We start from the raw sequence: 25,257 nt of genomic DNA on the forward strand, positions 1-25,257 counted from the left end.
GCCTGCACAGTCCACGAATGTAGACAAAATCCAGTAAGCCAAACACAAATCTTTTTCTATGTATTGTTCCAATACTAATTTTATATTGCATGTAGTTTTATGTTTTAGAATATAATAATTGGGGTTGTTACTCAAAAAAGTAGAGTTACACATTACACTTCTTAAAAGTTATACAGTAAGTTACTTAGTTACATGCCAGAGAATCTAATTTGTTACATTATCTCTCCATTAAATAACCGTGCATTGCCACATATTTACCAGTTAACAATATAAAACGCTGGCTACAGTTCCCCACATGAACTGAAATCCCTAATGAGCACACACACAAGAGCTTTCTTTTAGTGTTATGTATGAAAACAAAGCCGACTACAAAAAGCAAAGATGACAACCAGCCCACAGAGATTTGAATTCGATTGCCACAGTGATTCTGCTGTAGAAACATGTACATGTAGTAGAACTGGAGGCTAAAATGCTGCAAGCCTGATTGTTCATCAGGTTGTTACCTGCTGAAACTCAGGCTCTGGCTGCTGGGATGGGGTTTGCATTTACTCAGCTTTATCATCAGCCTGCGTTCTTGGCTAGCTTTGTATTAGTATTCTGTCTGTGCAGGGGCTTCCAAAGAGCCAAAGATATATTAGTAGCATAATTGTTTCTTGTCCTGTTGTGCAATAAAAAAGTATAAAAAGCAATGTCCATGTCTCTGCTGCAGGCTGCTCCACCAGTTTCCTCCTCCTGCACACCATCTGAAATCAGCTCATTGTGTTACAAGTGCGCAGGAAGAAAAAAGCATTTAGTCATTTGCAACACGTAGCAGTTGGCTCAGTCCATTCTGCTTCCTAAGTGAAAGGGCCTTTAGCCGTTTTCTTACTGTAGCAGATACGGCATGTCTCATTAGTGCCATACAGTTTATGGAGAGAGCTTGTTATTTAATTTCATTATTTAAAACTCCAAATATTTTCATTTCAGCCTCCAGAACATCAGTAATAATTACGTTGAACCTTCAAAAACCAGTGGGGGACATGTAGGGGTGGGTACCAAATTCAGCATTGATACAGTTTTACACCAAATCACTGGGTGCCACTTTTGATATCAGTTCATATCTGGGGTTAGCTGTTCCCACCGTTTTACAGTGTGTGCCAAAAGTTACACATAATTGTTGGTGTGCAAAATGCAAACCACATCTAATCAGAGAAAAAAGCTGGTCAAAACAGAGAGATTTGGTTTTGTGTTGTGTGTAAAGTGTTTCAAAGAAGTAAAATGTTTCAGTGGAGAAGTATAGACTCAAGAAAAAAATGTTAATTTATTATTTCTTTTTGAGCAAAGTCCAGAAAAACAGTTGTTATTCACTTCTGGTACCAAATACAGGTGCCTGTACTGATACCAGTGTGTTTTAAAGTATGAAAGGTAGCCAGCTGTAGTAACAACACAGTGCTTATGTCCATCTTTTATATATAGTCCTCAATTTTAATGTGTAGGCTTGAGGTCTTAATGTTAATCTGCCTGTTACCAATGTCCTCTATACACATCAAAGCTGTATCTAATGTTAGCAGTGTAGCTGTTACTTTAATCCATTTCAATTGTTGCCATATTAATCATATAAATTGGACCCAGACTTTCCTTCAGCATGGAGAATATAGAAGCTACTTAACAGTCATCATCTGTACCAAAACACTGAGGCTGGGTGTCAAAGCCTAGACAAACCCCTCGATGCTTAACTGAGATTACACAACAATTAAGATAAGAGAGGATGAGATTTTCCTCTCCCCTCAGTCTCTCACCCTCTCTCACTCAATCTCGCTCTCTCCCTCCTTTTTTAAGTATGATTGTAAAGAATGTTGTTTAAAGAAGGGAAATTAAGTTTGCCTTTGATGTCTTCTGAAATATGAAACAGCCACACGCTTATAGAAATGTTAAACACTCACCACACACACGCTCACGCTGACACACACCAGCTGATTTCACTGGAAGCCGCTGCTTCGCCCAAACTTTATTATACAAATGCCCAAACAGACTAAACACTTACTTACTTTTCACTGGAAATTACTTAACTGCACAGTTTCAGTTTGACCTCTGTGGAAGTGAGCAGTCACCTGAGCCACCCCCCCCCCCCTCCCGTAGTCTTTTCCCTCCCTCCACCTCTCACTCTCTCCCTCTGCTGCTTTCTGCTGACTCCTGGAATTATGATCTGTTTCCCGTCCACAGGAATAATAGAATACAGGAGGAAGAGGGGGGTCGTCAGCAGCTCTGTGGAACAGTAGTGAGGAGTCCAGCTACACTGTGGTTACATTCTGTTTGTATGTGTGTGTGTGTCTGCAAATGTGTTTATATCCAGATGTGCTAATGTGGGATATTTTCCTCTTCATTTCCATAAACTTCACACATTAAAAGATTATCCTCGGACACGGACACACACATAGAAACAGAACTTAAACTCCATTAATGCTCATAAATCTTAACCCTCCTCCCATTATCTTGACAGTAAACGCCTCATGTATACAACCACGCGGCAGGCAGTGGGTCTCCACTCTCTACCAGAGCCTCCAGGCACTTAACACTATCGGCAGTCAGATCCAGCCACTCCAGTGTGTTTGGAGTGTGTGTGGAGTGTGTCCTCAGCCGCATAAATATTTATCACACGGCTACCCCAGGAATTTTAATGAGCACTGATGGAGAGCAATCAACACAGTAGAGAGAGAGAGAGAGAGAGAGGCGAGAAGATGACATGAAGTGAGAGTTTGTGATAATTTAGCTTTTAAATATTAACATGACTTTCACTGTTTTCCCGAGGAGATTCACACACTCCTGCTTTTCTACTGATTTAGTCTTTTAAGAGTTTTTGTGTGTGGCTTTCTGCACTAAATTTGTCATTACTGTGTATACATGTGTATTTCCCACTGTGTGTGTGTGTGTGTGTGTGTGTGTGTGTGTGTGTGTGTGTGTGTGTGTGTGTGTGTGTGTGTGTGTGTGTGTGTGTGTGTGTGTGTGTGTGTGTGTGTGTGTGTGTGTGTGTTCACATGTGCAGTGTAGTATTGTACATACTCATCAAGGTGACAGGGCCACCCCTTAGAGGTCACTTAACACATTGTGTGCAGGCCAAGCTGCATGGGGAGTGAGGGAAGGAAACCTGAGCTGTAACTCACACAGCTCGCTCTCTCTCCCCCGTAGACACAAGCGCATACATTGAATGAGACACGCTGGACCTGGCCTTTGACATCTGGCTGGGAGCGGCTAATAACTGTCTTGGATTCCTAAAGACGCAGCAGCTCAGAGTTCATTGAAATTTACTGCAGTGATGCTTTATTGACTTGAGGAAACAATAAATATGAAATCACTGATTTGTGTTGCCACAGAGTGGCACGAATGAAACCCACAGGTCTTCGTTTCTTCTGCTCAAGATTCCAGGATTTCATAAGATGCCAGATAAATTACACTAAATAGAAAGTATGTCAGTTTGAAGGAGTAGTGCAGACAGAGGTAACCTACATTTTTTTATGACTCTGGTTTCCATATTTTGTTCCAGTGTAAACAACATATTGTGTCGAAAAGAGCTAAAATAAGCGGGTGCAGTCGTGCAGACAATATTTCTTCTTCAAATGTTAAGTAACTGAAAGGAGAATATATGAGGATTTTTAGATTTTACGTGGTTTTAAAATGTTTAACCTCCTACCATATAATAGTAAATTCCTCGTAATACTATTTTTCGTTTATTTAAAGCAATAAAGTAATAACTTAAAATATTCTGTATAATCTAACCTGTTGGCCTGAATTTCTGTTACTTTATTACATTCTCTTTTCAGTTCAGTCACAGTTATATCTGCTAATGTAAGATCTGTGTATGTTTAACTTATCTTACTAATCACTTTGAAACCCACCTTAGCGATCCTGAGCCTCAGCCCCAGGCTGAGAAGCACAATCTACTGTGCTTGAACAGATACTTCATGTCAGAGTCAAATTTTTGTATCACTAGAATTAAGTATTAAGTTATTACCAAGTTATTACAAGATTATGATGTACTGTGAATTTAATTAGAAAAAGAAATGGTGAATGTGAAGCACTTAAAGAGCACCTTTTTAACATTCACCTGTTAATGCACACACACAACCCAGTGACAATAGAGCAGGTCAATCATCAATAACATCTTAGAATTCAGTATGATGCTCAAAGATGCCCTGGCGTGTGGAAGGGCCATGGATGAAACTCTCAGCCGTGTGATTTGTGGACAGCTCGCTCTCACACCTGAGCCATTAAAACAGAGACTACTGCTGTTGTACAAATTACTGCATCAGTCTCCGATTTCATCCCTCCCTCCTTCTCCCTTCCCTTTACTTGATACTGAGGGTCTTTTGTGCTTTAAAGGAAGTGATAAGTTGAGGCGATGCTGGCGTTAGAAATTGACCAGTGACAGATTTGTGACTGTAGGTCCAGGCAGCACTGAAACGATGAAACTCACTTTTTTTGCTACAAGTATGTCCCCACCTGCACAGACACACACACAAACACAGATGGCGACTCACACACCTGTGCACATTGTGTATGCATTAACTTTCATGTTTCTGCAGGCAGGCTAGGTATCAGTCTGCTCCTTCCTCGTTGTCCCGCCTTCATGTCCTTGTCATTGTCCGCGCAGTAATTCATTCCGGGTTTAAAAGCCCTGGATCAGGGATGACTTCTTCCATCAAAATCCCACCGAGGTCAAAGATCAGAACATCTGGGTCTGGTTGGAACATCTGGGTCTGCTGGGGACATGGAGACCATGGGCTCCAGACTCTCACAGCGTTCTCGGCCCCTTTATCTAATTTCCTTTGAAGTATTTGCAGCCTCATGTCCACTACTGTACAAATACCAGAGACACTACTGGACTTCCAAAACCACATCATAGTCTCCCAGCATGCAATCCTCAGGGCAAGAGAGAGGAAAGAGAATCGGTTTCTTGAAAATGTTTGATCTGGGTAGGTTTGCAGTCGGAAGAAAAATAAATGCAGCTTAGGGACATTTAGCATTTTTTAATCTATCCTGACAATTGTACTTGGTGTGTGTGTGTGCGTGCGCGCGTGTGTGCGTGCGCGCGCGTGTGCGTGCGTGTGTGTGTGTGTGTGTATGTGTGTGTGCGTGTTCACACATTGCTGCCTGTTAGTGTGTGTGTGTGTGCCCTTATGTGGGGGTCAGCCCGTGTGCTGTGTGATTTATTGAAAGGCCTTGTAGTGATACCAGATTCCTTTGCGTTAAATGCCTGCTCTGAGGGCCTCTTACTGGCTGTGTGCTTTATGGACCATGATCACACCCTATTTGTCTCTCACTTTTACATTTCTAAGGATTAATTTTATGGCTTCTCATCTTTATTAGACTGAATAGTGTAAGAAAAAGGGCAAAAGAGCAGAATGAGCAAGGGAAGGTCAGACCGCATACTTGAGGACATGTCAGGCTTTTTGTATTATGAGTGATTGTTTGACTGTATAGGTTACAGTTATATTTTGAGTCTTTTCAATAGTCATACTGCTTTTGTTTTATCTGATGTTTCGGTCTAGTCCAAAAGTACTTTTTTAATGAACAGTAAACTGTAGGAAGATGTTGTGGCTTTTTAGATTGTCCAGTTAAGTTCCATTTATTTCCAGTCATTACCAGTACAGCTGATCAAATAAACTGAGCTGATCAGGAAAAAAGAGAAAAGGACCACCTAGTGCTAAAATCATCAACATATGCATTACCAAAGCATACTCCAGGCATGTGATGAAGATCCTTTTACATCCCAGTCTCATAACTATTGCTTGGGAGCTAAGATTAGATAAAAACTGGGGATGTTGTGGTTTTATTTCAATCTGCAATTTGAGTCTGTTCTTTTTCTCTTTCAAAGTTTGGATCAATCTGGGATCGGTTCGGCTACTACAATCACTCCATTTGTTCCTGAGGAAAGTTTCTGGTTGGTGTTTTCCACATACCAATTACTTGTGGCAGTGTTCATCGCATAATCAGGACAGAAAATCGTCTCAGAAACAAAGATGTGTTTTTTAATGCTTAGTTAAGGTTTTTAATTCAGAAACTTATAGAAATGACTTTACAGCCATGAGCTGATGATCAGAATTGACCGAAATGATGTCGCCTTATTTGTGCAACGCATTGTAAATAATAAATGTGACCCTCTTTTTACTCGTCTGACAAAATGAACTCTTTGATGCCACTCAGAGACCTCAGTGCCCCTTCATAGGCTTTAACTTAGTCTCGGTTGATGAGCAGGTGTAGATCATATTGTCATTCAACTTGTGAGAGCCACATTTTGTCACAGCTTAAAAAAAAATTATTTATTTATTTTTTTTTTTTAGATTTGTGCTGCTTAATTGTGTTATTATGACTGCTACATATTTGCAGACACGGACAGAACGCTGAGTTAAACAGGACGTACCAAGCTGTTGGGTTTGGTTCCAAATCGGATCCATATGAAGATTGTATTGTGCCCCCATCTGTTAGTAGTTCATGTTGAATTATTCGCTACATGCTCTGTTTGGGTGAATTCACTTGGCCACAGAACGCTCTTGTTAGCAGTTTGGACTCCGCTTTTATTTCACTGAGTGGTACTCTGCAGTATGAGCTCTGATGGTGAGGTTGTCTGTCACCTGTAGAAATCCTGGTTGACAAAGACCAGACGCTGGATTAACTTCCTGGATGCTGAACCGTGTGGTTACGTGCTAAGAAGGCAGACTTAGCAGACAAGAGTCTGATTTCAGCAGATGTTTTCCTGCCAAACTCAGATGGAGATTTCAGGCCTAACAGTAGTGGTGACAAAATGCTGATTTAAATACAAGGAATGGCTCTGAAAAAATTCTCTCTCAAGAAAATTCACAAAATGATATTTATGTAAAAAAACAAAATACTGAGCAGTCTCTAAACTGAATAGTCTCTCCTTCCTTGTAGCCTGGTTGTACTCGATGATTTTTGCCTCAAGTGGTCAAAAAAGTGCGTCCACCTTTAGCAAGAATTGTTCTCCGAGGTTGTTAGAGTAGTTTTACTTTATTAAATCCTCATTGGAGGCTGTGGTCATTGTGGCTGTCACTGCTGTAGCAGTGATATCACAATATAACACTTTAATATCTCCAAAAAAAGAATAATTTCACCAGTATTATCGTGGATAGCGCACACCCCTCATTTAAATCCCAATCTGCTCAGTGCTTTAGAGCTTTCACTGTCTTAGTAAAGTTACTATTCAACAGAAAATATACAGGCGGAGTACGAATACTTGCTCTAAAGATACATTCATCTTTTTAGATGTGTAGCTGGTTAACACATCAACTTGAATCCAACCATTTTTGACATCACATAAACTTGGAACATGTTTTAATAGGTCCTTTCCATTAGCAGTAAGTAAGGATTTATGTTGTCTGTTTTGGCACATATTCTGCAAGAATTTCTTCTTTAGTATTTAGATAAATTATTTAAACTCACAACCTTACGGTTACTTTGCTTCCAGTCATATAAAACCACAAAACGATGTGATCTCTTGATGCGTAATACATATTAAGCACCACCACCGTGGACTGTAAATAGGGTATGAGAGAGATGTCCGTCATGCGTGTTACCCTTTGAAAGGAAAACAAAGTCAAAGAAGTAAAAAGTGTGCCATGTGTGGTCAAGGTTCACTTATAAAATTGCCTCTCCTGACCATTAACAGCACTGTCAGGCCATCTATCAGTCACACCGAATGGCAGTAAAGGAGCTTGTATTAAGCTCCTTATGCAAAATGCTGCAGCTGGAAGTTTGGAGTCTCGCTGCTCTGCATTTCCATCACCCTCCTCAGTTTCCCTCACAGTTAATTTTGTGGTTCTAAAACTTGGTTTGCAAAGACGTATATAACCTGTGTTGTTGCTACATTACTGTTTCTACAGTGTTTGTAAGAGTGCTGTGATTTACCAGATAAGAAGAAGCTCAGGTTAAAGTACAAATCTCCAGATGTGACATTATGTTAAGAAAACGCCGTCTGTTTTGGACTTTGGGGTAAATTTGCTGGTCAAAGCTGTACCTGTAAGGCAGTCGCAGGCTTTGGGAGCTCGCCTCTAAACTGCAGGTGCATGGATGAATTTGTCACTCGTCTCGTTTAACAGAACGCAGACACGGTGACTCTTTAAAGATGCAGTCTGCGCTCCAGGTTCAGTCCATTGAGTTCAGGTAAGGGTCTTGCCATTGGCAGCAGGTGTTGCAGCTTCATATTTATTTCACTTCATTTGAACTACGTATGCATGCAGACAGAATCTAAACAAAAGGCAACTGTGGGAGTTTTTTCCCTGCAGGTCAAACTTCCTGCATTTGTTTACTTTCCCTTTTCAAGCATCTGTCTCCGAAACACTCACATCAGATTAGACTTAACTATCCTGCTGTTTAGCAAACCATCACTAACAAAGGTATAAACCATGTGACTCTCCCTGATGTATAGAAATTATAAAGGAGGTGCAGTTGCTACTTGTTAATGTCAGCTTACCGCTTTTCTCTAAACCAGTTCGTGACTAGACCAGTTGATGTTTCTTTTATGCCAGCTATGAAATGTTCTCCATTACAAACCCTAATCAATATAATTATGAAGCAAGTGGATTATTTAATATAATTGTGGAGTAAGTCGCCCTATAATAATTACATTCAGCCTCATGATAAATTATGTCTCATTGCTGCAGGTAATTAGTCTGAAAATGTTTCCAGTTATGGCTTTGAGTGCCAAAATCGTTTGTGAGTAATGTACAGAGCTGCTCACATGAGAAAGAGCTGTTTGTCCTGCTGTTACAGACGGAGGAGAAAATGGGCTGAAGCTTTCATCTGCTCGGCTGTATATAGACCATGCAGAGTTAAAAATAAAAAGACCGCTCACCCAGAATTGAACCAAGTTTTCAACTCGGGCCGAATAATATCAAACTGAACGCTGTCAGAAACCTGAATCGGCCTGTGCTTGTTCCCTCCGTGTGTGTTCAGTGTTCTTGCCTTTGTGTGTAATCAGAAGAGTGTGATTAAGCGCTGTGGAGCCTCTCTGAGATGTGGGTCCCCGCTCTCTAAAAGGCTCAAGTATGCCAGCGCTGCCGTGTGCGTTCCTCTGTAATAAGATCACCCAGAAAAGACGTTTTCAAGAGGTTCAGTGTCAGATGGTAACACTGCTCTGCTCGGTGCACTTTACCCTGAGCTGCTGTTCATAGCTGGGGTTTGGCGTCCCGCTTCCGGCTAACAGTGTGTGCTATAAAGCGATATTCATTTCAACTTTGCAACAACAGTTTGAAAAAGAGCCTACTGTGTTTAAACGACAAAGCCAGGCCCGTAAAAGAAACGGTTTGGATGTGCAGGAACTTACCGACTGCACCCCGCTTCCAACGTTTGCGCGAGAAGCGGGTACACCGGCTGTGAGTCAGGCCTCGTCGTTCAGCCTGAGTGTTGGACCTCACTGATGCTCATGTGGCTGAATGAAAGCAAATCCCCTGCACGTTCCAAAATCTTGTGGAAAGACTGAAACTAGAAGAGCGACATCTGCACGCAGCAGCAAAGTCAGTTAAGTCTTAAAATGGTAGTTCTGGTTGACACGGTGACACTTAAGGTTGTTTAAGCTGGCAACACTAAGAGCGTATCGACCATGAAATACCCTTTTGAGCTGAAAGTTTAGCGAGTATTTACCGTTCCTTTGGTTATTTGTCTCGTGTTGTATTTTTTAAGTCAAACTTGTTTTTCTTCATGGATTGCATTATCCTTACACTAACACTTACTGTATACGTATCCTCTTTCAAATTCCAGAGACCAGCTCTTTAGCTCTTCCTCTCTTTCAGGTTACGTCACTACATGTGATGTTCACACATGCAGGATCTTGTCCGCTGAATTCCATCCAGTATGCGCATGCATCATTTTCTGTATACCTCTCTGTGCACATGGATGCCGTTTATTACCTATCAATGTATGTGCATATGTATGTGCATATGTATGTGCAGCTAACAGCAGAGATCAGCAGAAACACGATTAGCCTGAAAACATATTTGCCAGGTTAGTTAAAAACAAATAATAACACCCTTTAGCAGCCACACTATGCATGCATGTAACCCATTGAAGCAATGACAGATTGCACCACTGATAGTACAGACTGCTGCCACAGTGAGTTTCAGAGGCTATTTTGTTTGGTTGTCCTCAGACTTTTGGTCTTGGAGCATGAGGAGGCCCGTGTAGTGCAGAGAGAAAAGAAAAGAGAGAAGCACAGGGGAAACCCAGCACAGCACTTTGAGCACTTCTTGAGAAACCACCACTGCAGCAATAACTGTGTTTAACACGAGCCGTCCTGTATAAAAGTATTAAAATCACAGAATCAACCTTTCTTCGTCTGTGTGTTCGACACAGTTGTCCATGAGTGAGAATCTTTGTAAATATAAGAAATAGAATAGTGGGAATAGAAGTCGGAGAAAGGACTGAAGCTTAAAAAAGACACACAAAGAAGAGGCTTCTCTCTCTTTCTTTTTTTTTATTTGGACTCGCTTTGGTGGTCTGAAGCAGGGTCTCACTGGATCTTGAACCCGGTGCAAAACCCAGCGGGGGGGGAGAATGAGTGAGGGGTTGAGGGGGAGAGGGGGAGTGGGGGGGTCCTGAGCTAGGGGTTACACCACCAGAGTCCCACAATTCATCATGCTCTGGCACCAACGGGGGCTGTCTGGACAGATCGGAGGTGGGGAGCCGAGAGGGGGGGATTGATGGCCGGGGAGACTCTGTGACCTCCTTTTTTCCCCCAAGAGAGGAGATAATGTGTGCATGTATGTGGGAGAGAGAAAGTTATCATCACCCTCCATCCCTTGCATCCTGTTGAAGACATCAAGTTTGGATATTGAGTTTGATCCAGCACGTCTTCATATCGGAGTGACACATCAGCTGGGCTGAGGGGTCTCCTCCTCACAGGCGTCAGATCAGTCATGACAGATCATTTGTTTTTCTTTCTCCCCCTCTCTCCTTTCCCTTCTTTCTCCTTTTCTCTGGCTCCTCTCTGTCTTTTTACTAGGACTACCTACAAGGTGACAGCACCAAAGCCTCTCAGAAGTTGGGTTGGAAGCCAAAGGTGACTTTTGAGGTAGGTTGGTTTGAGAGCACAGCCGGTTGGTCCTGCTGGATAGCATTAGCACACATATAATAAATGTAATGGGAGTAGTTTTCCACGCGTGTAGACAATGGCATGACGTGATGAAATCAAAGGTGACTGAAAAAAAAAACACCAAATCAAAACATTTCAATGACAAATGAAAGAATGGTTTGGAAAGCCTGTAACGATTTCTAGAAACGCAGCCTTCTTTCAGCGAACTGTTAAAGAAAATACACAAAGGTTCACTGCATCAAATCCACACGAAGCAACAGAAAACCAACCAGCACATGAGTTTTGAGTCTTTTAGCTTTTAGATTAGAATTTTATTACAGTTGTATATTTTATCTACTTTTCATTTTATGCTGCATCAGATTATTATAAAGCTCTTTGGTACCAAAGCTCTTTGTTTATTCCTTTCTGTGAATAGTGCTATAAAAAGAAATACTTGCTTTATAACATTTTGTATGTTGTTTAGAAATCAGCCTTTTAATAAAATATTATTAAGCAAAGACTACTATAAATTAAGCAAATATTTCTCAATATATTTTTTTGTAATTATATACTGAGAAAAGCACTTCTAAAATATATATATATTGAAATATAATGAAATGTACTTCAAATAAATATTATACATATTTTAGAAAATTTAATTTTTTTGAAGTGCTTAGACGCTTTGATTAAATAGTTTCTAAGGCTAAATAATATATTAATAATGCAGCCAGTGTTGAGAAAACACAACTGTATTTTTCGGTTAAACATTATTTATTTTGGAGAAAGAAAAAAAAAAAGAAAACTACGGTTCAAGGTTTCTTATTTTCTCAACTTTACCTGCTCGGGAAGTTTGGCTGAACTATAAAAATATAAATTGTGAATCTTCTGATAAACAAAAACAATCTTATCTCCTATCTGTCGCTGCAGACACTCCGAAGCTCTGAGCTCTTATCAGTACAATATGACCCAACGACACAAGCACGTTATGGATCATTGTCAGGTCCTAATAATGATAAACTCGATGTATTTATTATGTTTATCCAGCTGCAGTATAACTGTGTGTGGAAGGGAGGTCTTCACGTAGGCCGAGTTTAAACCGCGGGTGTAAACGAGCCTTACTTCATGTATTTTATGTTTGTGTCTTTACCTTTTAGAGATATCAACCTTTCCAAATATATAAATCTGATCCTGTCCCCTTGCAGGATCTGGTGAAGGAGATGGTGGACGCAGACATCGATCTCATGAAGAAAAATCCAAATGCCTGAGGCCAAGTCAGTCAGTCCTTACACGACGGGCATGTTTTAGCACTCCTGGGTTCTTCCACTGAGACCCATAGTGGAAGACCCACCTTTCCTTTTTACCTGTATGACTCTTCCAAATCAATTGATTGTCTTGTTGCGGGTGTTCGAGTGAATAATGGTTGTTGTTGTATCTGTTGTCTGTTTCTCATATTTAGATTGATTAAATGCCTTTTACATTTTAACACTGATTATGTTTTATTGTTATTACTGAGGGGTTTTATTGTAATTTTTTTTTCATTGTTTTGGGACTGTCAACGCTGAAATCTTTTCCCCTGAAGTGTGACGTGGAAAAAGTTAAATGAATGAATAGAAATGAATGGATATTTTTATCTTTTATTAATATGAGCAGGGGATCCATTTGGTACAATAAAAAAAGTCTTTTAACATCGTGTCTGTTTGTTTTCTCATGAAACACAATAAATTGTATAGAAGGCCTCATTTTTTTTTTCTTTTTTTAAATCTAAGGAAATGTGGGAAATAAAAGCTGCAAATCCAGGTTTGAACCGCAGGTTGCGTGCGCGGAGTGTGCATGTGCACGCGCATGGGATCCCCAGTTTGTGCAGAGGTCTGGCTCTTCTCGTGTCGTTTCTTTCCTCTCTGTTTGCTCCTAATTCCAAGTTTTTCTTTAGAATGTACCAGAACACTGCGCTCCTTTATTCTGAGTGAAATGCGTTTTTCTCCTGCTCTCAAACATCTACCTGGAAATATCTACATCTGGATCGTGAGCGGCCCTTGTGGCCTAAAATGAATGCCCGCATTTAAACTGTTGGCCCTGACTTGTTGTGACCCTGACGGTAACGGTTGCTGGGTGTGTTGGACACTCGTAACTGTTCCCACTTTGCAGAAGTTAGATGACTTCTTCTTCCTTAACAGCCACACTGCTTTCTCTTTGCTCGTCTTTATTGTCTAATTCGAGGTATTGAATCCAAAAGCGTCGTTTTCACGACGGCACGTCATTCATACTTGTTTAAGAAAAAGAGTATATTTGATTAAAATGCTGCGACTGGAAGTGCTGTAGTGCTGTCATGTGTCTAACAGCCTAGTCATCCATCCTCTGCTGTTATTGACTGTACAGGAGACCTGACGCTCCCTATAGATTACATTATATTATTTGTTGTGTTTAATGATGGGCCTTACTATCTTACATTCCAGCCCTCCTGTATCACACTATTAATAAATAGGAATGCAGACGCAATTTATTGTGTTTGCAGTATTTGTGGAAATTTAGCTCTGTTAAAAACAGTCGAACAGTAACTCTGCATTTATATCTTCAAAATATAAAGTATGTGCGTGCAGCCAAAATCTACTTTATCTCAAATGAAAGTGCACGTGCACCAGAATGGCCTATCTCAGATGTAGTATCTGATATTTTATTAAAGTATTATTACAAATATTTATGTAAGGCGCCTTTTCTCAATTTCCCGAAAATCATTAAAGTTGTGAAATAAGTTTTTTTGTTTTGTTTGAGGTTTTTTTGGTTGTTTTTTTTTTAAGTGCGGCATCTTATTTCCACGTGGAATGCTAAATGAAGTATCTCCGATTTAAATGCAGCACTCGGTAGATGTCGGTCCCTCCTCAGAGCACACTGCTGCTGTCAGGTTTTGACATTCAACTTGCGCGGACCCTGAAGGTCTCCGTGAGCGGTCTGTGGAGGGTGGGATCGCCTGTGTGTTTTTCTGGACGGCACCTACAGGACATTTAAAAGTCTCTGTGATCGTCCTGGACAGCGCTGAGTCTGTGCGGACTCCAGATTGGAAACAGATGTTGCTCTGAGGTTGTTTGGGCCCCCTAAAGCGCGCTGAGAGCAAACAACACACTGAGCCCGCGGCCTCACACAGGTGCACCGAGTATTCCCCTTTAATAACATTTAGGCACGTTTTGTGATCGGCTCTGCTGTTGGCGCACAAACAAAGAAAAGATGACTGAGATTTGAACCGAGAAGGAGTCTCGGAAGGAGGAGGGGAGCAGACTTGTGCAGCTAAATAAACATTTTAAGGAGATTAAACGGCTCTAAAGTCACGATTTTCAGAATCCCTGAAAAACGCGAATATAATAATTTTTTGTCAAATCAAACGCACGAGAGATATTGTAGGGGGAGGTGATCCCTAAACTGAAAGCTGCAGGAGGGAGAAGCTGCTCCTTTCTTTCAAAGCTCCAGCTTTACTGAGCACATTTGGACAGACGGCCACAGAGTGGAAGACGGAGAAAAGGATCCGACCGGTGTCCTCTATCATTTGTTATTAGGAAGAGAAAATACTGATCTCGCCCCTGAATATCATCCGTCCATCCATTTTTTAGCCTATCCCAGCTGACATATGAGAGGTACGGACAGGTCGCCAGCCCTACACGGGGCCTCACTGAAGATCAAGTTCAATTAAATTAACACGAATCTGAGCACTATCCCGGGACAGGGGAGGTCACCTGCTTGTGTTACTGAGATATCAAGGACATAAAAGATATCCCATTCTTTATTATTACTGCTGGTCTACAGTGCAGATACCTTAAAATATTACGATTTAAAAAGCATGACAACAGTGTAAATACACATAAAAAAATAAATAAATAAAACAAATGCTGGAATTTTAAAAACTGAAAATTCATAGTGAGAAACTGGCAAACTACGTGACTAGAGCCTTCACCAAAAATCCACGCAGGCACAAAACAAGACGCAAAATAAACCTTTTACACTGAAGCCTCGATTTCAGCCCACTTTAGGCTAAACGGTGAATCCTCACTCCTTTAATTGGTTTGATATGTAAAGTCATTAGGACACGATGGGCTTTTCTTCTTTATTCTTCTTTTAAGAAAAATAATACATCGGGAAAAAACGCAGGAGACCAGATTCGTGCAGGAAATACAGACGCGATTTCAATCACTGCTCCTGCGCGATGGGGTTTAGCTCTGCTCCCGCGAACTCCTGTGTGTGTGTGTGTGTGTGTGTGTGTACCTCTCACAGGAGAGGTGAGGAGTGTGTGAGGGGGGTACGGGCTTACAGTTTAGTCGGTAACTGCGAGATGGCCGCAGTTGCCAGAACTTGTATGCATATAACATGCAAATTTGAAGTATTAAAAAAATAAATAAAAACAATAACAAAAAAATTAAGCTGTGGATACAAAAGGTCTGTATGGGAGAATCTGGTTGGTAGATTGGACGCAAAACGCGCAGCGAGTGTCAGTGTGGAAATTGTTCCTGTTTAATTTCAGGCTCAACCTTCAGAAATAAAAATTCAAACTAGAACAAAATGCATAACACCCGCGAAAATGCGTTAAGCTCTGTAGAGATTTTATTCTATTTTGTTTTTTCTGTGTGAAACAGAAAGCTTTTTAAGCAGTCAGTAAAAAACAGAGCCTCCTTATTATTTTTTTTAAAAAGCCCCCTTCAAATGTGTGGGGCGCCCACATGTTTCCAGGAGCTTCATATGTTTCCCCATAAGCGCTCTGATACCTGCCAAACCTTTAGAGCGCATGCTGTGGGCTATCGGGTTGCTTTGCCACTCGTGACTACGGCACTTGTGCAAAGATCTGGCCTTCAACGCTAATCAGACACTGGGATGAATTCCCCATGTAGAACATCTGCAGACAGCCGGGGCCGTAAACTACACCTACGCTCGTGTGATCCCTCGAGGCTACAGTCATACTAATGTGAACATTAAAGTATCCCGAATGCGGCATTAAACAATAATTCCTTAACCGGGGCTTCTGTGAGCACTTCAGTGCGCGCCTGAAGCTCCCCTTCTCTTCCGGGACTCCCTTTAGTTTGACTGTTTGTTATTGTTTGATACACTGCAGGCCGTGAAGCTGCCACGGCCAGCCTGCGATGTGCACTGCATGTGAAGCTGCTTTGGATAAAGCAGGGACGGGCTTTAACGCTGGCTGCTCACCGTCCTTCCCTAAAGTGCATTGTTGACATCCTCTCCACTGACCTCCATCACCTCCTCCTGTCTTGTACTTGCAATGAAAAACGACTCGCCATCGTGACTGGCTTTTCCTTCTTGACTCTTGAGTGCTGATCAATCACAAAGACGTTTGTTTGGAGGGAATAACGCGTTTCTCGTATTAGCCTGCGCTCTGCGTGCAACTGGTGGTTATTTCCACATTTATTTATTTGATTTGTATGTAGTGCAGATTGCATTTGAACCGCAGTCTTAACCTCACCTGCGTGGTTTGTAGCAGAGGAGAAACGGCACATTGTTTATGTTAGCTTTAATGAGCTTGACTCATCTGACTGCTGGCCCTGGGGAGCGTTTGCGTGCTGGATTTCTTTCTTTCTTTTTTTTTTTTTTAACTTTTACTGACTCATTAAAAACCAATCCACACGGGCCGAAAACTAACAGTCACGTTTAAGCTTCAACTACCAGCCACTTAAAACACACACACACACACACACACACACACACACACACACACACACACACACACACACACACACACACACTACTCTGTTTTGTTTTCAGCTTTAAAGCCCTGCAGCTCGATGATTGCAGAGGTTAGAAGCCGCCATTAAAATAATAATTATTTTTATTTATTATTATTATTATTATTATTATTGTGTGGAGTATATGTACTCGCTAATAAGATTATTATAATAATAATGAATAATAATATAATTGTTTTGCATGATTAAGGGGTTCCCGCCATGAAGTTATATGTAACTGATATTTTTCCTGATTATTTTTTTCTAACTTTAGATATATGTATATAAATTATTTCTTTTTTCTTCTAAAGTCAGGTTTTTTTTTTAAAAGAAACCTCAGGGACCATATCTAATTAACACTGAGCATGCGTGTCTCCGTGTAAAACTGCCTACGCGCATAAGAATGACATTTTAAAAAGGCCGCTGTAAAGTTTTAATAGCAACCTTGTTTTTTTTTGTTGCTTTTCTTTAAGGAGGGAGGGGGGGGGGGGTCCCCAAGTCATCGGGGAATTACTGGAATAAACACGTGACACAGCAGTAATATTTCAATCAGCCAGAGCTGCGGTAAATCTCGAGCCTCCAGGAAACAAACAAACATTTAAAAATAAAGCAAAGCTGGCTGCAGTACATCCCTCTGTCACAGATCGTACCCATCAGGCCGTCATCCTGGTGCATCAACAAGGACCCCCCACCACCCCCACCCCACGCGGGGGTCTCCTCCAGCAGCAAAATTAACTCTGAAGACAAATCCAAAAACAACTGCATCCAAAAAGCTCCCATCATCATTCCCAAACAGCAGTCAGACGGAAGCCTGCTCACTTTGCAATGACTGATTTGTTTTGCTGACAAGGCCTTCAGTGAGTTCAGACCGCGTTGGTGAGCTGCTGCCACACGTGCATTTATTTACCGCCGGCGTTTACACTCCAGGACTGAACATATACAGCGCGCAGGTGAGGCTGGAGCCTCGCATTAAAAAAAGAAAATGGCATCTGCTAGGCTGCTTTCACTTTGAAAGGTAGGCATCGGCTCGCCTGTGCAGGGCCACAGTCTGAAGTCAACCGACTTATAAAAGCTTTTCCCTCAAGTTGGAAAATTTATGTATTCACTTAAATACTTTAATACGCATAAACGGGCTTTTATTTTGTTTATTTCTTTCTCTTTCTCTCTTTAAAAAATCAGAACGTTTAGGTGAATTTAGCGCTTTATAATACATTTTTGAATTGAAATATATTTAACTACCGTGCAGCTATTTCTGAATTCAAGAAATGTCCCCTTACTTTGGCTCTAGCGTTACTAATAAATCACTCAAATTCAAATAAACGGCACTTTATTAAACAAAACAAAATGTAATGCCTTCAAAATATTTTTTAAACAAATAACACAAAATGAATAGAATAAGTCAGTATAGGCTACACAGTCCCTCTATTTCTATACAAGAACTGGGACAATTAAAATGCAGCAATAAGAAAACTGTGGAGGGGAAAAAAGTGTTTGGTCCTCAATGTCCAACCACTCCCTTTTCCTAAAAAATAAATTACTATATTAGGCTATAATTTACAGTCTAGTCGTAACAGCCGGGTTTGAGCCATCTTTAGAAACTATTCTCGAAGTGAGAGGGAAGGAAACTTACGTGTTTTGGTGTTACACAGCTCTGCACAAAAAATACAAAAGACAAAAAATCTCTCTGAATCGCTTGTCCATTCGGAGTGTGAATGAAAGACCAAAAGTACAAAAAAATATAGAGAGAAATTATATATTAGAGTTATTAATTTAAAAGATGCGCTTGGCTTTCAGAACTTGCTGCAGTCATAAACAAAAGCTCCTGAGGTGCGATAGATGGACTGTCCGGACGGGAAGGCCATCTGACAGCTATTATTCCCGTTCACTGGAGAGCCGTTCAGCCCGATCCGCTGGGACTCGAACATCTCCCGCACCGAGTGGAAGTTCTGCTGCTGCGCCGGGTAACCCGGGCTCAAGTGACTCAGGTCCCCATACCAAGATGCGAGCCGACCCTGGTGCGCGTGGTGACCGTCCTGGCCCGCCTGACTCAGGTTTCCGTGCCCAAGTGAGGACGCGGTGGTCGTGGTGATGCAATAATCGGGCAGAGCCTCGTCCACTGTGGTGGAAGGGGCCAGGTGGCCGCTGGAGGATCTATCCCCTGCGTATAGACTCATGGCTTGCATGTTGCAGTGATAAGTGGCGTTGGAGCTCGTGGAAATGGCGTTCTGGTTGCAGGTCGTTGAGCTGTAAGCGGACGTCTGGTTCGGCGAGTAGCTGAGCGGCAGTGAAGGGGCGATACCTGTCCGAGAGGAGGCGATGTGAGGTGGGGAGAGCTCGGCCTGCGGAGACCCCCGCATGGAAGTCATGATGTTATCCACGCTGAAGCCCTGCGCAGGGGCCTGGCCGTGGTGATGGTGCTCGGTTCCTTCGATGCTGAGTGACCGGGTGGAGGGGACGCTGTGCGGGCTGCCCGTTGACAGGCTGCTTCTGCTATCTGGACTCTCGATTTTGGGCACGGCGCCCAGGGTCGGGGATGCGGCCTGAGGCGGCGTGGAGTTCCCATTCTCAGTCTTTATATCCTGGATCCGCACCGGCTGGGAGCCCTGCATGGGCGGCTCGGGCTCCCGGCCCGCCGTGCGGACAGAGGGATCTTTGCTTTGCCTGTCCCGCTCGTCCTTGTCCCTCTGCACGTCCTTCTTTTTGAACCTCTTCCGGCGCCGTAGAAAGCTGCCGTTCTCAAACATGTTGTAGGAGTCGGGGTCCAAAGTCCAGTAGCTGCCCTTACCGGGCTTCTTGTCGTCCCGGGGCACTTTAACAAAGCACTCGTTGAGGGACAGGTTGTGCCGTATGCTGTTCTGCCAGCCCTGCTTGTTGTCCCGGTAGAAGGGGAACCTCTCCATGATAAACTGATAAATCCCGTTCAGGGTGATCTTCTTCTCTGGCGAGTTCTGAATCGCCATGGTGATGAGGGCGATGTAGCTGTAAGGGGGTTTCACCATGTCCTTCGGCTGGTGCTGAGGAGTGTACGGTCCGTACGGCCGGGCCATGCTGGCCGGGTACTGCTCGTGGGCTGCATGCGAGTACATGCTCATAGCCGCAGGCATTCCCGTGTATCCCCCGCCGGCCCGGTAGTAGCTCTGATCGCTGCTGATGTAGGGCACGACTCCCAAAGAATTGGGACTGGAGACGGAATAGCGCGCCTGCATCCTGCGCAATGCGTAAAACCTCCCCAAAGCGCTCTCCCTCCACAAACTGTCACAACTTCAGCTTGCGCTCCGATCTCTCTCGCAGCTCTCTGTTCACTGTGGAAGTTCCTTTTTCTAAGCCGCAGCTCGCCAGGGTGAACCGAAGAGAGCACGCACTACTACAGTGAACATTTGGAAACTAAGAGGGCTGGAGGAGTTGCAACGAGGAACTTTTTTTTTTTACCCTTCACATTTTTTTCCTCCCTTTTGGCTGCTCGGACTGCTCCACCCCGAATCCGAATGTGTGCTCCATTATCCAATGGGACGGCGAAATGAACCTGTGGAAACGCTGCACGGTGATAAAAGTTACTACCCCCACTCTTTCCTCCACCCCTCCTTCTCCTCCTCCCCCGCACTTCTTTCCCTGACTTCTCAGTTCAGATCACGGAATTATTAAAATGCTTTTCAGGGTGTGCCCAAAGTGCCAAAAGATTCATTTAATGGCCCAAATTGTGAGTTATTTATTATTTTCTATTAATTCTTCATTTTGAGACTCGTAAAATAACTTCACGGTGAAAATGGAGAAAGTGGATTTATTGTGTATAATTGATCGGAATAAGGTTTTGTTTTGTTTTTCTTGGGTTTTTTTTTTTGGTTACCACAAATTCTTAAGGAATTTCTCTCATAGCAGACACGAGCCTGATATCAATTTCCAAAATTTAAAAAAACGCGAACGTGCACAATTAAAACTGCAGTTAAATCCCTTCAGCGATGCACGGTGATCTGAGACCTGTCAGTTTTGTGAGATATCAGATGAGCCTGAGCCTCTGAATAAACAAGCGGACATGAAAGAGCGTGGATGCCTCCCCGCTCCTCCCCGACAGCGCCGGTGGGCGGTGTGCACAAACTAATTAAAGGCTAAATGAAGATCATTTGGCCCAGCTGGGTGTGGAGAAGTTCCCCAGGGCGCGAGCGGCTGCTGAGACGTTTTTGAAAGATGAATACCTCCAAATGTCACTCGCACTAGACGGAGTGTTAACAGAGCAATGGAAGTTCTCGGTGATTTCTGTGAGGCTGGGGGTAAAAATAAAAAGTGTGAGAGGTGTTAGCCGAATTCAAAGTAATTTAAAGGCTTTAGAAATTTACATTTGTTTATTTAGATATTTTTTCAAATAATCTAAATTATTAATCTTATCATACAAACTAAGAACTTGATTGAAGATCAGATTTTAAAAAACTAAACTATGTGGTTTGTTTTGTTGCTGAAAGACGAACTTCCCCGCCATACTGCTCTATTTCAGACAAAACTCATATTTCTCTCATGTTTTTAAAGTTCAGTATTGTAGATAATAATTTTCACAGAGAAGTCTGTCATATTTTCTGTTATAAATCAAGCTTTTGCCGATGTTAGTAAATGAAAAAAGGTGTTTATTTTTATTTAAGTACTTATTTATATAAAAAAATAATATTAAACAAAGCAGGCCTGCATGGAGCACCGCGTGGCTTTATCTGAAATATTTATTTATTTATTTTCTTAAACGATGCTTGTATGAAGGAGACACGAAACTCAAAGAATCCTAAACGAAAACCTTTTGGTGATCCAAGTAGAAACAAGTGTTTGAAAAACCTTATTTGGAGGCAAAGTCAGCAAGTTCTCAGTCAGCTTTTTTTTTTTATTAAACATAAACAGTGATTGTATATATGCGGTTTTTATGTCCCGATGACATAAAAGTTCATCTCAATATTTGATAACGTTTCTATGTTAGGCCTTGAAGAGCACAGAGACTCATCTCTTGAAAACACTGCAAAATGCAAAACAAACAAAAAAGAAATCATTCACGTCTCTGTGAACTAACTGGGCTAAGACCAGTGACGCTCTCAGTTCACCCCTGAGCAAACATCTTCACACCAACTTCCGATTGACAAAAGTCTGAAGTCTCCCGACAAAAGCGCAGGGATTAATAAAATAAACAGGCCTCGTGTAACAAACAGGCCCATGTCGACATGTTTATGCTGAGCTCCCTTTTGAAAACTGCCGAGACTTAAAAATTCTCAGAGACAGTTTTCACAATTTCATCTTTCCTGCAGCACAAGAGAAAAGAGGAGAAACTAGTTTTTGATTCGCTATAAAATCTGTTAATTTGTCACGTGTATGTGTGATTATTCAGCTCTTTGTTCTGCTATTTGCATGTGTTTACAGGGCCAGAGGAGACAAACGCTGTCACCTGTGAGGACCACGCACTGTGTGTTTCTGGCTGACCGGCAAACACGTCAGCTGGCTCCGCCACATCCAAAGCACACCCCTCTATCCGTCACTGCTGACATCTCAATGAAATACAACCACACCCTGTAATAATAATAATGTTAATAATAATGATGATTAAAAATAATGATAATACTCCCTTCTGTGAAAAAACACACACCAAATTCAAAGGTTCTTATAATGACCTGCAATAGGTTTTAAACAATCTACATAAAAATGGTTTAATGAGACATTTACTGAGTTCTTCAGCAGAGATCAGTGCTGGTATCAAGTCGGACGCGGTTCTTCTCCTAATGTGAAAGAGAACAGCTCCCCCGAGTGGTCAGTACATAAACGTGCAAAATGCAGGCGTTTTCGCATCAGCAGTTGTATTAAGTAATATAGGCATTTAAACCTAACTACATTATAATTTGAGTTCCGGTCATTTCTCTCTGGTAAGCCGCATAATAAACTATAACACAGCAGCTGTTCACAGGTGTAACACATAAATGTATCCGACGACAAGGTTAACTCCTCTTTGAGCAGAGGCGGGGAACGGTGTGTAAACAAGAACACTAAAACACGGCTGTGGGAAATTAAAAGTAGAATTTTGTAATTGCTGTTAAATGCTACAAACTGTAGATGCACAGAACAGCTACTGTATGCTATTTAAAAGCATCAGAAATATTAGAAATATAAGTTATAGCTGAGGTGCTGCGCTATAAATTACGGATACCCTGATTTATTTAAAATGTCTGCAAATGAAACGATATATTGCTGAAGCGGGACTGTCACACCAGACTTATATTTATTACAAGTATCATGTTTAAAAGCGAAATGCTGATGCTATTGTGTCAGTAATGCCAAAGTGATATTTGTGATATATGTGGTGTTTTCAACAACAACAACAACAACAACAACAACAACAAAAGACTTTAATAAACAAAGTAACAAGTCTGACCAGTAGTGTGATTGCTATTTATGTGTTTGTTTGTTTAATAGTTTTTAAATACACAACATGAGAATATTACATATCCTTTTAAGTTTTTGGTCACGATGATCATGAAGTAAAAATCTGATGAGTAATTTGTTTCATAAGAACTGCTGAAACATTTAGTTTTATCTCAGAAATGCAGTTGAACATGTGTTGCAGTCTATAGTAAGTATAAGGAATCCAAATATGGCGATATAATATTAACTATATTTAAAATTAATATTCAATTCAAATCAGTTTTATTTATATAGCGCCAAATCACAACAACAGTCGCCTCAAGGCGCTTTATATTGTAAGGTAGACCCTACAATAATGCATTGAGAGAAGACCGGGGAACACCGGGTTTATTTCTGGTTTTCATTGTCTGACTGCCTGATCTTACACAGTACTGATCCCAGTGTATTATAACCATCACGTTTAAAAGTGAAATGCTGATATTGCGTCAGTAATGCGCATGTGATAACCTGATCATCTGCCACCCGTCTTTTTGTTTTTGTACAGTCGTGTTAACAGATTCTCTCACTACCTTCATGCCCACTACTGATCCCTGTATTGTGGAAACGGCAACAAAAACAGCTTAAATGACAGTTTTCCAATATTGCTTAGACACGTTTCTTGAAACCGTAAACACTTTTCTGAAAATATTAACACAAAATCCTTTTTGCCCACTCACAAAAACCTTCAACACATTTGGCAGAATCCCATCCAAACAGTCTGATCTACGCTCCAAACCCACACAGTGTCTTCAGGTCAGTCACACAACCAGTCAAAATAATAACATTACTGAGCATTCATTATACACTATGGGTCAAAAAGCAAAACGTGGACGCTTTGGGACGTTCTGTCTTTGGGTTTAAATGGTACACTGGTTCCACCTACTGGCAATTTGATGCATGTACATCATAAGCAGCACAACATGAGAATTTACAATAAAAAAAAAAAATGGGTTGCTTACCCAATGATAAGCTTTATGTATATTAGTCCTGAACCTCACAATAGTTTACGATATTATGTTTAAGAAGACTCCCTCACACGGGATTGACTGTAAAAAAGTTTTTGTAGGCACTTTAATGTCATCACCATTGTTCCTGTAAAATGGCTCATTAGATACAGATGAGTTTCCAAACCTCAGTCATCCATCGAGAAAGCACATTAAATAAATAGCAGCCAGTCATCCATGTGCAAAAGATTCATTTTCCTTTCGATTCTGTCTTTGATGCATCAGCCGTGATTGGTTTAGAGAGGGTAAAGGTGTTTTCAAGGCCACATTTGGTTCCCCCCCCCCCCCCCCGTTTAACCCTAAACTGGACATTTAAGATCAGCCGACAGAAAGAGCTCTCTGGAATCCCAAATAAAGGCTTTAATAAGAATCATATCAACAAGCAGTGAGCTGTTTCTGATTAAGTGACTCAGAGTATGCAATCCATTTCAAATGAGATCTGGACTAAGAGAGAAAGTGAGCAGAGTAAATGATCTAACCAGTTTGAACTACAAACAGAAAACAGCTGAATAATTATCTGTCTTTGACTATCAGCTTTACTGGGATTTTGTACCCAAATTTTCTAGCATGAGGAAAAAATGCCAGTGGCTGCTTTAATTATGTTGCTATTTTTAAACAAGAAGTATCTACAAAATCACCCCTATTGGTTACCATAGCGATGTGTTATTTATCTTAGTAGGTAAATAACTACAACGCTGATAATTACTCAAACCAATAAAATCTGTTTAAACTAAGCAGGAATAAAACACGTTGCTGCTAAACACTGCCCCCTAGTGGTGCATTTAAAACCAACAACGAACTCCCATTGGTTTTTATTTAAAGAAAGAAACATGTCTGGTTAGTGAGTGTAAATGCGGCTCTCTTCACACTGCGTGCAGTATAGTCCTTTAACCATTACCGATCTAATGGCAGCTGATCCGGTCAATTCAAGACCTTAGAGTCAAAGCTATTCTATGTCCTCTTACCAGATCTTTCCCATCTGCTTGGTGAGATTCATTAAAAGCCCTCAAGTGCACCCAACTCCTCATTAACTTCACGTACGTCTACTTCAGCAGGCCGCCAG

The 25,257-nt window shown here is 41.4% G+C and overlaps 2 protein-coding genes across 2 annotated transcripts in view; one reads left to right on the forward strand and one right to left on the reverse strand.

Annotated features, from left to right (window-relative positions):
• Positions 1 to 12,744, forward strand: part of gmds (GDP-mannose 4,6-dehydratase) — a 185,248-nt gene extending 172,504 nt beyond the window's left edge. The window contains exons 10-11 of the mRNA XM_040046261.1: positions 10,991 to 11,059; positions 12,262 to 12,744. Of these exons, the coding sequence (XP_039902195.1) occupies positions 10,991 to 11,059; positions 12,262 to 12,324 (132 nt within the window). The 3' untranslated portion in view covers positions 12,325 to 12,744. The remainder of the gene's footprint in view (positions 1 to 10,990; positions 11,060 to 12,261) is intronic.
• Positions 12,745 to 18,083: 5,339 nt separating this feature from the next.
• foxc1b (forkhead box C1b) lies at positions 18,084 to 20,310 on the reverse strand. Its single transcript, XM_040046258.1, has one exon. The coding sequence runs from the start codon at positions 19,977 to 19,979 to the stop codon at positions 18,564 to 18,566; it is 1,416 nt and encodes a 471-aa protein (XP_039902192.1). The 5' UTR covers positions 19,980 to 20,310; the 3' UTR covers positions 18,084 to 18,563.
• Between the last annotated feature and the right edge of the window lie 4,947 nt (positions 20,311 to 25,257).

This window comes from Simochromis diagramma, unplaced genomic scaffold (genome assembly GCF_900408965.1).
Source record: "Simochromis diagramma unplaced genomic scaffold, fSimDia1.1 OVJJ01000553.1, whole genome shotgun sequence".
NCBI classification, from domain to species: domain Eukaryota; kingdom Metazoa; phylum Chordata; class Actinopteri; order Cichliformes; family Cichlidae; genus Simochromis; species Simochromis diagramma.